The 14,562-nt window shown below is 43.2% G+C and overlaps 1 protein-coding gene across 1 annotated transcript in view; it reads left to right on the top strand.

Annotated features, from left to right (window-relative positions):
* mrps5 (mitochondrial ribosomal protein S5) overlaps positions 1-14,562 on the top strand; it is a 32,126-nt gene that overhangs the window by 6,049 nt on the left and 11,515 nt on the right. Inside the window, exons 3-5 of the mRNA XM_076285680.1 lie at positions 9,155-9,280; positions 11,357-11,590; positions 12,921-12,955. Of these exons, the coding sequence (XP_076141795.1) occupies positions 9,155-9,280; positions 11,357-11,590; positions 12,921-12,955 (395 nt within the window). The remainder of the gene's footprint in view (positions 1-9,154; positions 9,281-11,356; positions 11,591-12,920; positions 12,956-14,562) is intronic.

The raw sequence follows: 14,562 nt of genomic DNA, 5'->3' as shown, positions 1-14,562 counted from the left end.
ACGTCAGTGGTTCTCGATGTGCCACCCATGGAATTTTTTTATTCAGGCACATGAACTAGGCTAGAGTGGTGTTTTTTAATGCATTAACGACACAACTTCTTAATTAAAAACAGTTTTAGATTAAATGTACAACTTTTATGAAAAAACTGATCTGTAGTAGGCTACCATTCTCAGTTTGATTTCATGATGTGAAGCTGAGATTCGCCTTCCGACTCCTTCCAGGCAAGTTCACCACAATAGTTTACTACCTATGAGCACACTACTTATGTCATATGACAGTATGGTAAATGGACTGCATTTATATAGCGCTTTAATCAACTCCTCCGAGCACCCAAAGCGCTTTTCCATGTCATGCCTCACATTCACCCACACACACTCACACACACCGATGGCCATGCAAGGAGCCCACCTCATCGGGGGCACTGGGGTTAAGTGTCTTGCTCAGGGACACTTCGACAGGGTCAGGAGGAGTTGGGCTTGAAGAATGCTATTGAAATTGTCTCCTTAATTCCAAATGGAGACACAGTTGACCGAGTAGATTCCAGTGTAGTTAAGAGCAGGTAAAAACTTGAGGCTGGCATGCGAAAGAATAGTTATTTATTCTGGATGTAACAACAGAGTTCTGGTAACCCTGTTGTACGCACAGCACAGCACAATGTTGCAAGGTGAAGCCAAGGTAAGAAACTGAAGCCAAGATCTGGGAAATTCCTGGATAATTATAATACCAGAATATACATTCACGTCTGGGGTCAAATTGGAGGAGGGGAAACAGGCAGTGATATAGTCTTATTCAATTAAGACGTCTTGTGGGGGAACAATTAGTTAGGTACACCATTTGCTATTGTAAGGTGACAACATTCTGTCTGCTTACAATAAACATCCTGTCCCCGCAGTTTCTGCAGTATTAAACAAAGAACCAAAAGAATGACATACAGAAAACCACTAAAATCTAACAGGCTCGAACCAGCAACCACCAATTGCTTGACGACTCCTGTACCTCCTGAGCCACACAAAATCAAGTATAGCGACTAATCTTAGGGGACTCATAACTTTACTAGTACCCATTTTCCTCGTCGAGCAACAGAATATAATCACCTTTCACAATCTGTGAATAATGTCAAGCATGTCTTTGTATCTTGTATAATAATGTAGCCTAATAGGCTATAGATTTCTGTACTGTATGTATAGAAGAAATATGAGGATATAAGAATGAACACCCCTGTTGTAGCCTATCAAGTGTGTGACATTACAGTCAGTAACCATAAGTTGGCGTTTGTCCTATGGTATGCCTTATCCACAAAAAGGTTAAAAACCTCTGCCCTACATTAAAGATTTCAAAGTGGAAAATATATCTAAGCTTCTAGACCAATGGCAAATATATAAGAGTATGGTATAAAGCCTCTGCTTGATGTTTTTCTTGTTTGCCAGTAGGAGTTTAGAAAAGGAAGGACTTAATGTTGCTCTGTCCAAAATATACTTTTAGTAGAATTCAACCTTCCAGAATCTCACCATTCAGCACAAGTTCATAAACCTGACTGATTCCTAATTTGCCAGAGTTCCTTTTTGTGTGAGGGTGAGGATGGACGTGAACACGCCACCTTCCTCATGTGTGATTGGTCACCCAGGCGTAAATGATTGTTCATGTAGGTATGGCCAGGTTTGAGTACACGCATGTGTGAAGGGTGTGTTTGTGTGTGTGTGTGTGTGTGATGGTGCTGTCAGGTAGCATTAGGACATTCCCCGTCTCCTGCTTTTGTTGGGTCCTTGACGCTTCATTAGACTCGGTGGTCTCCTCCGTCTGGTTTCATTAGGCCCTAATTAAAACCTCCAGGCCAGCGGCAAACATCAGACGGCTCCCCGCGCCAAACGCTGGATGGGGAGCGGGCCGCAGGAAAACTCTGGTAGATTAATAAGGATAGACAAAAACAGCGAGTTTCAGACAGGCCACTTAAGATTGGATTAATTCACAATTCTCGTGGAGAAGTGTGTGTGTGTGTGTGTGTGTGTGTGTGTGTGTGTGTGTGTGTGTGTGTGTGTGTGTGTGTGTGTGTGTGTGTGTGTGTGTGTGTGTGTGTGTGTGTGTGTGTGTGTGTGTGTGTGTGTGTGTGTGTGTCTCTTTGTGTGTTGTGCCCGTGAGTTTGGTTGTGATGTTGACGGGGCATTTTCCTGCGTTGCGGCCTGATTGAAATCTGACATTTGGTTTACATTTTATTTGTAATGATTGAAATGCTTAATGCCCGCTATGCTTGTTTTGGGAAACTTCCTCCCTTGATATTGGCTGTGTTGTTTTTGTCATGTGCTTTATCAATGACAGTTCGTAATGAAGTGTGATGATTTTGTTGTTCCAATTCTCTGTTGTCCTGCCTTGTGCAGAGAGTGTTTTGAAGAGACCTGTGTGTAATTGGCAGGGACATTGTTTGTTCACTCACTAACTTAGAAACAGGAGTTGTGTCAGATTCTGTGAGAAGTATGCATTATGGTGAATGCCCTTCAGTTTCTTCCTAATTAATGTTCAGAAGTGTTTTTAAGCATGGGTCATTCCGTGTGAAATCACCCAATTTCAGCGCAATTTGGCAGGTGACCCTCTACAAAAAAATCTGAAAAAAATCACAGGTGTTTGTAGACCAAATCCATCACCACCTTTGAGGGCTTGTCATTCAAAAAGTATGTGACACAAATTCATCAGATTTTTTCCCCACTCATGTATGGATTATAAGGTCATGTCCATGCATTTACTTTGGTTGTTAACATTATCATATTGTCAGAGCATTTTTATTAAATTGGGCTTGATTTTCAAAAAGCCCGTTTTCATCTTCTCATTTCACCACGTGGACAGTTAACAGGATTTTTTTTTATTTTACCATATATCAGTGTTGTAATGTAACGGAGTACAAATACTTCGTTACTGTACTTAAGTAGAAATTTCACGTATCTGTACTTTACTTCGCTATTTAAATTTATGTCAACTTCCACTTTTACTCCACTACATTTCCTAGATAAAATGTATACTTTTACTCCGTTATATTTCCACTAAGCATCTTCGTTCCTCGTTACTAAAACATAAAATTAGAAAAAATGTGTGCGACTGCAATAAGGGAGGTTTGGCGAATCACTGCTCCTAGATTGCATTACGCACGCTCCGCACGCTGCGCGCTCTATTTCAGCTCTTGTTTGTTGCTAAAGGAGGAGGACCGCCATGGAAGCACGAGCACCTACTGGAGGACCTCCCGTTATCATAGACGACCACCCCGACGATAGTGGTGAATTCGGTGAACAGGGTAGTGGTGAATATAACGTCATACACCCGTGGCCGTATTTGCAAGAAATGTTTCTGTACATCGGCTACCTGCCCTAGCGGCCTGTGAAAGGCTATTTATCCATAGCATCGTAGGAGTTGTCTTCAGTCCAAGAAGAGTAAGACTGAATCAGGCCCGGGGTGGGTAATCGGGAGAATTCCCGGTGGGCCGCTTCACTTTTGGGCCGGTCGAGGAAACAAATATTGACATTTGTCACGTTAGTCTATCTTTTCTTAAAGTAGGACACGTTCCGCATTCTGTGCATGACACCAATGCAATGCCTCTGCATGGGTTGTAGCCTACGTGAGGGAGTTCTCCCCTCCCAAAAAGAGTTGGTTGGGTCCATATAGCCCGTCTTTTCCAAAAAGTTTTCTCAGATACGGATAGCCAAGCCGGCCCTACAGTAGACACAAGCGTCAGGAAGGATGGAGGGTAGAAAGAGGCCAGGAGAGACTGAGCAGCAGATCAACCAGTCGACCAGTGAAAATGATGAGCCCGAAATTAGTGATGAGGAGGCCATGACTACAGGGACAAGTAGAGAGAATAAATTAAAGTTATTTAATGTAAGAAAGAGCAATTTCCCTACATGATAAACCTATGCCTTGTTTGCTCAGAAGAGGGTGTAGTAAAGGAGTAGGCTAAATCACCAAACAATAATATAGCCTACCCATGCAAAAAAACATGTAGCCTAAACATTAGTTCAATATGCCTCTTTGTGGAAGCATGGGATAAGCTACATTTCAAAGGCTTTCTTTCTTTCTGTTTTGGTAACTTGTGGAATATTTTTTGTTAACTTCTCAGTTGAAGTGAATTATTATATAACCTTTACACATTTGTTGAACCATGGTACTAATAAAAAACTACAGGATTGTAAGAGCTGAAATGTTGCTTAATTTATCCAATTTCCACCACTATGGTCGGTCTTGGACCTGTAACTCCCGGGCACTGAATTCTGGCAAAACCAGCTTCTTTTGAAGATGAAAAGACACCTTTTCAGTTTCAACTAATGACTGGCATATTAGTAGCTGCTGGACATAGGTGGCCTGTGTGTGTGTGTGTGAGTGACGTTGACCTAGGGAGTAAGCCCTAGAAATGCTCATGCCACATGACCAAAATGTTCTCCCTACAAGCAGGTCATTTTTTTTTGTGAAAGAAAATTTCATTTCAGAGAATTGTGCCTAAAAAGTCCTAGAAAAGAATGTGATTTGATTTGATGAGTGAGATTAAGAAGATATGGGAACCCTGAATATGCTTTATGCTTTACTATAAGAAAGCCTATAAAAGTTACAATAAAAGTTCAAAATAAAACCGCTTGCTTTTTACTTTTTACTTTTACTTCAAATACTACTAAATCTATAGCCTTAAGTACATTAAATATCAGAAAATTACTTTAGATACTTAAGTACAGTATATATCAGATACTTTAAGACTTTTACTTAAGTAATATTCGAAAAGGCAACTTTCACTTCTACCAAAGTCTTTTTCTAGTACGATACTTGTACTTTTACTCAAGTATTGCTTTTTAGTACTTTATACAACACTGCCATATATCATTCTGTATGTGAGGATCATCTGCCCAAAATTTGGGCTTGTTGCTGAGTTTCTTCATTGAGATAAGATTTTTTTAAAATATTGTCTATAAATCCACTGAATTTGTACTTTATCTGCAGTACCACTTTGCACCACATGTGGTGCTCTTTTAATACAATGGAAGTCAATGGAAGAGTAAGAGAGTCACTTGTTTGCTGCACATATCCAATCTAAACACACAGTTTATATATGGTTCAAGTAAAAAGGGGTTTCTAAAATTCAGTGCATTGACAGATGCAGAAAAATCAATACTAAAGATTTATCATCTTTTTACAAATGCCTCTTGGATCCACAAGTACTCAAACCTTGTTATGAATACTTGTGATGGACACACATATGGTCATCTTCATCAAGTGAAATACCTTGATGAGCTAAATTTTAGAAACCCATTGTTTCTTGAATATGTTCCAACTTCTTTCCCAGATCACATGGAGACAAAGCACTGATCTCCATCTTGATGCTCTTTGTCTGTGTATCACAGAGGACCGCATCCCAAGCATATGACGATGAATATAGACTTTGCCTAACCAGCTGGCTAGTAATTATTAAAGTACTCACATAGGCACTGATAGGTTGAAGCTGGTGTAGAAAACTCATTACAAAGATGGTAATTATGCTAAATCCTCTTGCTGCATGTATGATGACCAGTCAGTCTTATGTGTGTATCATTTACTTGATCAGTTTATTTTTCTCTAAATAAGATTTATGTATGAGTAGTATGTTGTTCATGTAGCAATAATTATTTGGACCAATTAAACTATGAACCATAAACTGTGTGTTTAGATTGGATATGTGCAGCAAACAAGTGACTCTCTTACTCTTCCATTGACTTCCATTGTACTAAAAGAGCACCACATGTTGTGCAAAGTGGTACTGCAGATCCAGTACAAATTCAGTGGATTTATAGACAATATTTGTAAAAAATCTTATCTCAATGAAGAAACTCAGCAACAAGCCCACATTTTGGGCAGATGATCCTCACATACAGAATGATATATGGTAAAATTTAAAAAAATCCTGTTAACTGTCCACGTGGTGAAATGAGAAGATGAAAACAGGCTTTTTGAAAATCAAGCCCAATTTTAAGAAAATGCTCTGAAAATATGAAAATGATAACAATCAAAGTTAATGCATGGACAGGACCTTATAATACATATATGTGTAGGAAAAAAATCTGATGAATTTGTGTCACATACTTTTTGAACGAGAAGCCCTCAAAGGTGATGATGTCTTTTCACATTATGAATTTATAGCCATTTTCAGAGCTTTGCAGAGGGGAAAGTATACAAGATACGTCTGATCCGATTGGATTTTTTAATTCAACAGGAAAATGTACTTCTATTCACATAGTTTCACTAATGTGTGTGAAATACCAAAAGAGCCAATAATGCTGGAAGTTGAACAAAAAAGATTGTTCACCACAATGCTTAAAATGACTTGAAGTTTCAAAGGGCTGTAGTTTTGCAACGATTAGTTATACAGATATACTATTTAAGATCTATGCATGGATTTGGTCTACAAACACCTGTGATTTTTTTCTGATTTTTTCGGAGAGGGTCACCTGCCAAATTGCGCTGAAATTGGGTGATTTCACACGGAATGACCCTCAAGTCAATGTATTCAAACAATAAATGCAGAGTGAAAATTGGCAAAAAACAAACAGAGCCCTTCCCACAGAGACGTGGTGTAAGGCAGGGCTGCAGTCTGAGTCCAACTCTGTTCAACATCTACATCAATGAACTAGCGGTGCAGTTGGAACAGTCTGCAGCCCCTGGACTAACCCTTCAAGAAAAAGAGGTTAAATTCCTGCTCTTTGCAGACGACCTAGTGCTCCTGTCGCCCACAGAACAGGGCCTACAGCAGCACCTGGACCTGCTAGACAAGTACTGCCAGACCTGGGCCCTGACAGTAAATCTTTCAAAGACAAAAATCCTGATTTTTTTTTCAAAAGAAACCCAGATGTCAGGAACACAGACACATGTTCACCCTAGAGCACACAATGCAGTATACTTACCTCGGTTTGGTCATTACTGCATCAGGAAGTTTCAGCATGGCAGTGAATGCACTAAAAGAAAAAGCCTGCTATAAAATCCAAATTTTACAATATAAATATACCAGTCAGTATCTGGTGCAAACTATTTGACAGTATAATGCAGCCTATTGTGCTATATGGAAGTGAGGTTTGGGGTCTACTCAGTATGCAGAACTACACTACATGGGACAAGCATCCTACAGAAGCCCTACATGCTGAATTCTGCCGAACTGTATTGAAAGTTCAAACTAAAACACCCAATAACACATGTAGAGCAGAATTAGGCCGTTACCCATTGGCTATACCTATTCAAAAAAGATCCCTAAAATTCTGGATGCACCTGAAATCTAGTCCCAAAAACATGTTAGGCATTAAAAACCCAGGAACTGAACCCAGAAAAGAGTCCCCTGTGCCAGCTGGTACTGAAGCTCACTAATTCAGTAACAACAACTAATACACAATACGCTCAGACCAGTTATGCTTCCAAACTACAAATTTGTGTCAGTAAAATCATCAAACAAGCAAAAGAAAATTATTTGGAACATTAGAAAAACCAAACTACAAGCCAAAGTAGGATGAAATTCTATCTAACCCTAAAAGTGCAGTGGAAACTGGTAGGCATAGAAAGAACTGGATGGCAAAAGAAGAAAGAACATGTGGTCACTACCAGACAGGGAAGGTTGAGACAGAGGAGCACTTTCTTCTATACCGAAGAATTAAGACAACCCTTTTTCCATACATTTAAAACCACCTACCCAAATTTCGAAGAGCTAAACAAAAATGAAAAAATGGCTATCCTCAAGAGAGGGCCCTTCAGCTGCCTTGGCAGCAAAATAAATATCATTATGCCATAACCTGAGGGAAATGTAAATATACAATGTTTTATTTTAGTTTTTTAGTCTACATGTATGGTCTATGTATGTGTGCGTGCAGGGCATGAAATTGGCACCCGCCCACACGCCAAATGCGGGTAACTTTTGTGATTGGCAGGTGAAACTGTCAATCTACCTGCCACGTTGGCGGGTAGCCAATAAGACTGAGCAAGTGTTGTGTTGTTGACCAATCATTGTTTTTGTTAAGCAAGCCCGCCAAGCCGCCATTTTCTTGGATATTCGAAAGAAAATGTGGCGGCATATAGCCGGGGTGAAGAGGCCGTTGGCTGTTACAGACTAAGAAAAAGATGAGGACGATTCAAAAAAAGATAAAAAACGACGTTTTAATTCGAAATGGAAACTGGAGAGGGACTGGCTGGTGTATGGCGATAAAACCGAAGAGATGCACTGTAGTGATTGCCGGAGATATGGGTCAGAAAAAGCGAGAACAAATCCGTAAAATTGGACACCATTAAGGACCACGAGTCCTCCAAAAGCCACTTACAAACACTCACACTTATTTTAGTTAACTAACTTTTATTAGTGTTAACTAAATAAATAAGACCATCAGTGAGATGATTGGCTGTTTGTATTTCTGTTATTTTCTATTCTACAAGTAAATGCCTATCACACCAGGTCAGATACAGTTGTAAGTCATTATGTAGGTCTAGTCATAAATGAGATTAAGTTGGTTAATAACTCGACAGGAGTTTAATTTGTATTCTGTACAAGTTCAAGAACCATTCTTATGTATTTTCTGAGTCGTTCTCCTTTATTTTAGGCAGGAAAAAAATTTGGCTGGTAAAAAACCTCTGTGGCAGGTGGAATTCAAAATCCACCTGCCAAAGTGGCTGGTGGCCAAAAAAGTTAACTTCAGGCCCTGTGTGCGTGTGTGTGTGGGGGGGTTGGGAGTATATTGTATTGCATTGTTTTTGTCTTTGTCCTCCATCCTTCCTTTACCCTCTATTACCTATATTACCTATTTTCTAAGTGCTAAATTTGGATCCATGTATGTTACTCATAAATGTTTATACATATGTACTATTATGTATGACTGCTTTGGCAATGCAAACGCCCTTTTTGTAAGTTTGAGGGAGGGTGTAGTAAGTCAGCCTCTGCTCTGCTTTGACAATGATGACAGATGAGGTGTGTGTGTGAGTTTGGGGGAGTGTGTAGTAAGTTGCCTTCTCCTCTGCGTTGACAGTGACGGCGGATGAGGTGTGTGTGTGTGTGTGAGTTTGGGGGAGTGTGTAGTAAGTTGCCTTCTGCTCTGCGTTGACAGTGACGGCGGATGAGGTGTGTGTGTGTGTGTGTGTGAGTTTGGGGGAGTGTGTAGTAAGTTGCCTTCTGCTCTGCGTTGACAGTGACGGCGGATGAGCTGTGGCGGGGTGTTCTGGCCGAAACAGGAGCTGGAGCCAGGAAGGGCCGAGGGAAAAGAACCAAGCGCAAACTCAAGAAGGACCTGAACCGTGGCCAGACCATCGGAGAGGGTAACTCCCCTACGTGCACACACACACACACACACACACACACACACACACACACACACACACACACACTTTAAGCTGCTTTCACTTACCAGCTCAAGGATGATGAGCATATTGACCAGATCTGCTCCTGCTCTGTGAGATTATCTCAGTGTCAGGGTGCTCGGCCCCCCTGGCCGGAGATACGCCCACAAGCCCAGGAGGCAGAGCAGCAGCCCAGGCTCTGCTGTCATCTTTCTTCTTTTATTTTTGCAAGATTCTTAAATTCTTGCATCTCCTACATGACCCATCTTTGTCCATCTATCACTCCTCATATAGAACCAAAATGTTCTCATATCCACCAATGTTATCCTTTCTTACCATTGTCAATCATTCTGATGCTACCTACTTGCCTTAAGGCCTATTCACACCAAGAATGATAACGATAGCTATAATCATAACGATAAAAGCTTTCACACTGAACAACGATAAACAAAGTCTCTCCTTGTGTTAATGAATGTGACGGTTAAAATTCGATGGGTTCTGATTGGCTATTAGCTTTTTATCGTTCTGAAAATTGCTCTGAAAGTGATCCCCAACCATATCGTTCTTCATGTTGTTATCGTTATAGTTAATGTGTGAACGTCGTCATTCATATTAACAAAAACAATATGTATTTACAGTTATCGTTATCGTTATCGTTCTTGGTGTGAATGGGCCTTTACTAGCATGCATGACATGCACTGCTGCCACCCTTCTCCAGAAGTATCCTCAGCACAGGATCCACACTCCACCTCTATCACTCTACAGTCACATCTCACTACTGTACTTATGCACTATCACAGCTCATCGCATTAGTACAGCCCCTTCCGATTTCATGTACCTGTCAGGCGGTCCTCCATCCATTACATTTTCTTCCCAGGCAACACCTGACCTCAGGCCTGAGGAGCTTTGTTAAGTCTCTTGTTAAGTAATCAAACTCTCATCTGTCTCCTTAACTGAGTCATAATCTCTCTCTCTCTCTCTCTCTCTCTCTCTCTCTCTCTCTCTCTCTCTCTCTCTCTCTTTCTTTCTTTCTCTCTCTCTCTCGCTCTCTCTCTCTCGCTCATCACGGCTCCAGTTCAACTAATCACACACATTTACTCCATTTACTTATTCATATAGTAATCAGTCGGGGCCATCAGTCTCCATTTAGTGTGGCCCCAGCTTTAAACTAATCTCCCATTGATCCTCTCCTTTAACTGCTGAGCAGGGGATCGCCATTTGCACACTATCACTGGGACCACCCGCTTGTCCTGCTCTCTGTTTGTGTAATTCTAGTCATTTATTCTTCCTCCTCTCTCTCTCTCTCTCTCTCTCTCTCTCTCTCTCTCTCTCTCTCTCTCTCTCTCTCTCTTCTGTCTCTCTCTCTCTCTTTTCTCTATCACAATCTCTCCTTCTTCATCCTCTCTTCCACTCATTCTCTCTCACTCACACACACACCTCATTCCCTCTTGTTCATGCCCCCTCCCTCCTCTCTCTCTCTCTCACTCTCTCTCTCTATCTCTCACACCTCATTCCCTCTATTTCTTGCCCCCCCCCTCATCTCTGTCCGTCTGCCTTCTGTTCATTTGTCTGATGGAGGAGGGGAATGAGTGGAAATTAAATTACAGGAGTTTGGTGGCAGTGTGCACCAGCACTGAGAGGCCCATCACAATCCATCCAGACCCAAAGATGTGCCAACATTTGCAGTCTAATCACAACCACCCATCTCCTGTGTGTCTGTGTGTGTCTGTGTGTGTCTGTGTGTGTCTGTGTGTGTCTGTGTGTGTCTGTGGGTGTGTGTGTGTGTGTGTGTGTGTGTGTGTGTGTGTGTGTGTGTGTCTGTGACGGACAAACAAAGTTTCATAGACAGATGACCGATTTAGTCGTGTAAATTTAGTTCATTCATTCCAGTGACAAGCATGTACATATCTTAATGCATCGTCAATGCAACACTTCATGATGTCTATGATGCATATGTTTTGTGTGTGTTTGTATGTAAAATGTAAAGTGTGCAAACTGTTTCATCTCTTATGATGTCTTGTCTTTCTGTTTGTGCGTGCGTGTGCACCTGTGCAGGTCGAGGAGGCTTCCTGTGGCCCGGGCTGAACACGCCGGTGGTCAAGGCGGGCGCGGTCCAGTCGATGGGCCGGCGCGGGGAGGCGGAGCAGCAGGAGCTGCGGGCCGAGATGGAGCGGCAGAGGGACGAGTGGGACAAGCGGCGCAAGATGAGGGTGAAGAGGGAGCGCGGATGGACCGGCAACTCCTGGGGGGGGATCAGCCTCGGGCCGCCGGACCCTGGCCCCAACGGAGGTCAGTGAGAGGAAGAGTGTGCCTGTGTGTGTGTGCGTGCCTGTGTGTGTGTGCGTGCCTGTGTGCGTGTGCGTGTGTGTGTGTGTGTGAGTGAATGAGGCAGATAAGGCATTGGTTTTAATAGAGGTACAACATAACGGTTTATGGTTCTATTTCACACTCCAGCTGCAAAAGTCAGACACTCTTTGTTCTCTCTCTCTCACTCACATCCAAACACACACACACACACACACACTCTTTCTCATATGCCCTCCTTTCTCCCTCATATACACATAAACTAGAAGGTCATAAAACTTAAAGCACAAATTTGTACACGGCCCCTTCCTCACTATCTCAATACTCTCATTGCAGCTGCTTCAATCCTCTCTTTCCGTCACACACACACACACACACACACACACACACACACACACTTGGACTTGCACGCAGAGCCATTATCATGGGGATACACACACCGCCAGTGCAATCTCCCTTTAATTTACACGCGGCGCGCTGGTTGTTTATCTCTGTGTTCCGGCGGCTTCCGTGGCGATTGCATTTTCCTCTCGCCTGCTTGGCCACAGGGCCAGGCTACGCGCCACAGTTGCCACGGTGATGGATTGCCGGCCGGCGGTGCAGACGGGCGCCTAAATCACGCCACCCATCCCACCACAAGCCCCACGCCCACCACACACCCTTACCCCCACCACCGTCCGCCATAACCATCCCCAGCCCCTCCACCCTTTGTTTTCACCTGACGCGTCGGCCACTAGAAGGCCTCGCTCTTAAATCCCGCAAGACGCTTGCCACGCCATTGTCACCCTGGGTCAACGTAAACCCACTCAGCCCGTGTCCCCGTGATGACCGCCATGGCCTTGCACATCGAGTCGTTAGAGGATTCACAGCTCTAGTGTCTCATAAGCACCTGCGTACCGACCCACCCACCCCACCTTCCTCTCCTCCTCCTCTGCTCACCACTCCTCTCCCTCAACACAAGGCCAAAGGTGCACTGGTGGCAGAGCTGCTTCCCCAGCCCAGCATGGGGGATGTGTCTAGGCAGCGGATAGTCGTCATTCACACGGCCACACCGCTCCGCAGCAGCAGGTGGACTTGGGTTTTGTCCAGGGGGGCTATCCAATAAGGCCTGGGCTGCTCGGAGCCGCCGCGAACATGCTTACTGTCAAAGTTTTCTATTAAACAGCCGTCACGAAATGATCCCAGATCAGCTTTTAGCTGCTTTTTCCTGTTTCTCTAGTTGGTTGTTATGCATTTATGAGGAGAAACTGTACCCTCCTGAGACTTCCTTGTTGTCACCTGTGTTGAACTGAACATCTGTTCTGCTTTTCCCCAGAAACGTATGAGGACTTTGATTCACGTGTGATTGAGGTAAGAATCTACTTTTATACTCATATGCTTTTATAAACATATGCTTCAAATGACCCTGGTTAAGTTGAAGTTTGTCTGTTGTGTGTGTGCGTGTGTGTGTGTATGTATGTATGTGCACAGTGTGTATGTGTGTGAGGAGGAAAAAGTCGGAATATGGGATTGCTTTGAAGAATGCCAACTTTCTGTGATGTCAGGCATTTTAGTCCCTCAGAGAGGATGGTGTGTGTGTGTGTGCGCGTGCGTGCGTGCGTATATGTATATGCGTGTACGCCTGTGTGTGTGTGTGTGCGCGCATATATTCGTATATGCGTGTACGCCTGTGTGTGTGTGAGAGAGAGAGGGAAATTAGGTCTCTGTAGGGTATATGCAGCGGCAGGGCTCCGGAGGCTTTCAGATCAAAGTTGCTGAACCTCAGCTGAACTCACTGAGGCGACACACACTCAGGGTCTGCCCCAACACAGACATCCCAAGCGCGTGTGTGTGTGTGAGAGAATTTTACCTTAAAAACTGCCAGCTTGGAACCCTATGATATGATGAAGACTAGTGCAGAAAGGGTTCCACCTTTATGTTCACCTCTGTACCTGTGTGTGTGTGTGTGTGTGTGTGTGTGCCTTGCTGTGTGCCCAAAGATAGGATGGAAATTATAAATTGATTTTCAGGAAGCTTTTGATCCATATGGCTGGGTTCCTCTGTACCCTGTACCCTGTAAAGAAGCCATTTACTGTGTGTGTGTGTGTGTGTGTGTGTGTGTGTGTGTGTGTGTGTGTGTGTGTGTGTGTGTGTGTGTGTGTGTGTGTTTGTCAGTCTTCCAAAGTAGCACTATGCTAAAGCAGACACTATGACGTGAGTTTCCTGTTTTTATTCCGGTGATGCAGCGACAAGTTTGGGAGGAAATGAGTGCCCCATGCCTGATAAAACGTAATATCGCTAAACAACCTTGGACCCTCCCTATCAATTCCTATTAAAAAATGAGAGAGGGAGAGGGAGGTGGAGGGAGGGAGAGAGAGCTAGAGTGAGGGAGAGGTGGAGGGAGAGATGGAGAGAGGGAGAGGTAGAGAGGAAGAGGAAAAGGTTTTAAAATACTTGTTTTAATTTAGCCTCCATGCAAATATTTAGCTCATATCTCTCTCTCTTTCTCTCTCTCTTTCTATTTCTCTCTTTCTCTCTCCCTCACTCTCTTTCTCTCTCTCCCTCCCTCACTCTCTTTCTCTCTCTCTCTGTATCCCTCTCTCTCTCCCACGCTCTCCCTCCACATAATGATGGTTACCAGGATATGGAATTAGCACAGGAGTGGAGGAAGAGAATGGAACAGAAAAAAATGAATGACGTTTGGGGAGAGGGGTAGATGCTGTAATTGTACAACAGCATTACGGTGCTTTGTCTTTTCCTAATTATTTGGCTTTCGTGCAAGATTACTTTGGCACATCAGTGACTATGTTCATGGTCTGTCCAATAAAACCAGATTAAATTTCAGAAAGAGAGGCGTATTGGAGACCGCTAGCAGAGTTGGGGGCGCAGGAGGCCATCTTGGCTCAAGGTTCATTGCAGTGTCTCTCCCCCAGTAGGCTTGGCTGCAGTTCAGAGAGTGACTGTGCCGGGCTGGGTAA

The sequence above is a fragment of the Alosa pseudoharengus genome, unplaced genomic scaffold (genome assembly GCF_046254945.1).
Source record: "Alosa pseudoharengus isolate Yale_2024_CS ecotype anadromous, Long Island Sound unplaced genomic scaffold, YU_APseudo_1.1 YU_APseudo_1.1_scf_15, whole genome shotgun sequence".
NCBI classification, from domain to species: domain Eukaryota; kingdom Metazoa; phylum Chordata; class Actinopteri; order Clupeiformes; family Clupeidae; genus Alosa; species Alosa pseudoharengus.
The sequence above is the reverse complement of the archived record's forward strand: the minus strand, read 5'-3'. Positions and strand labels throughout refer to the sequence as shown.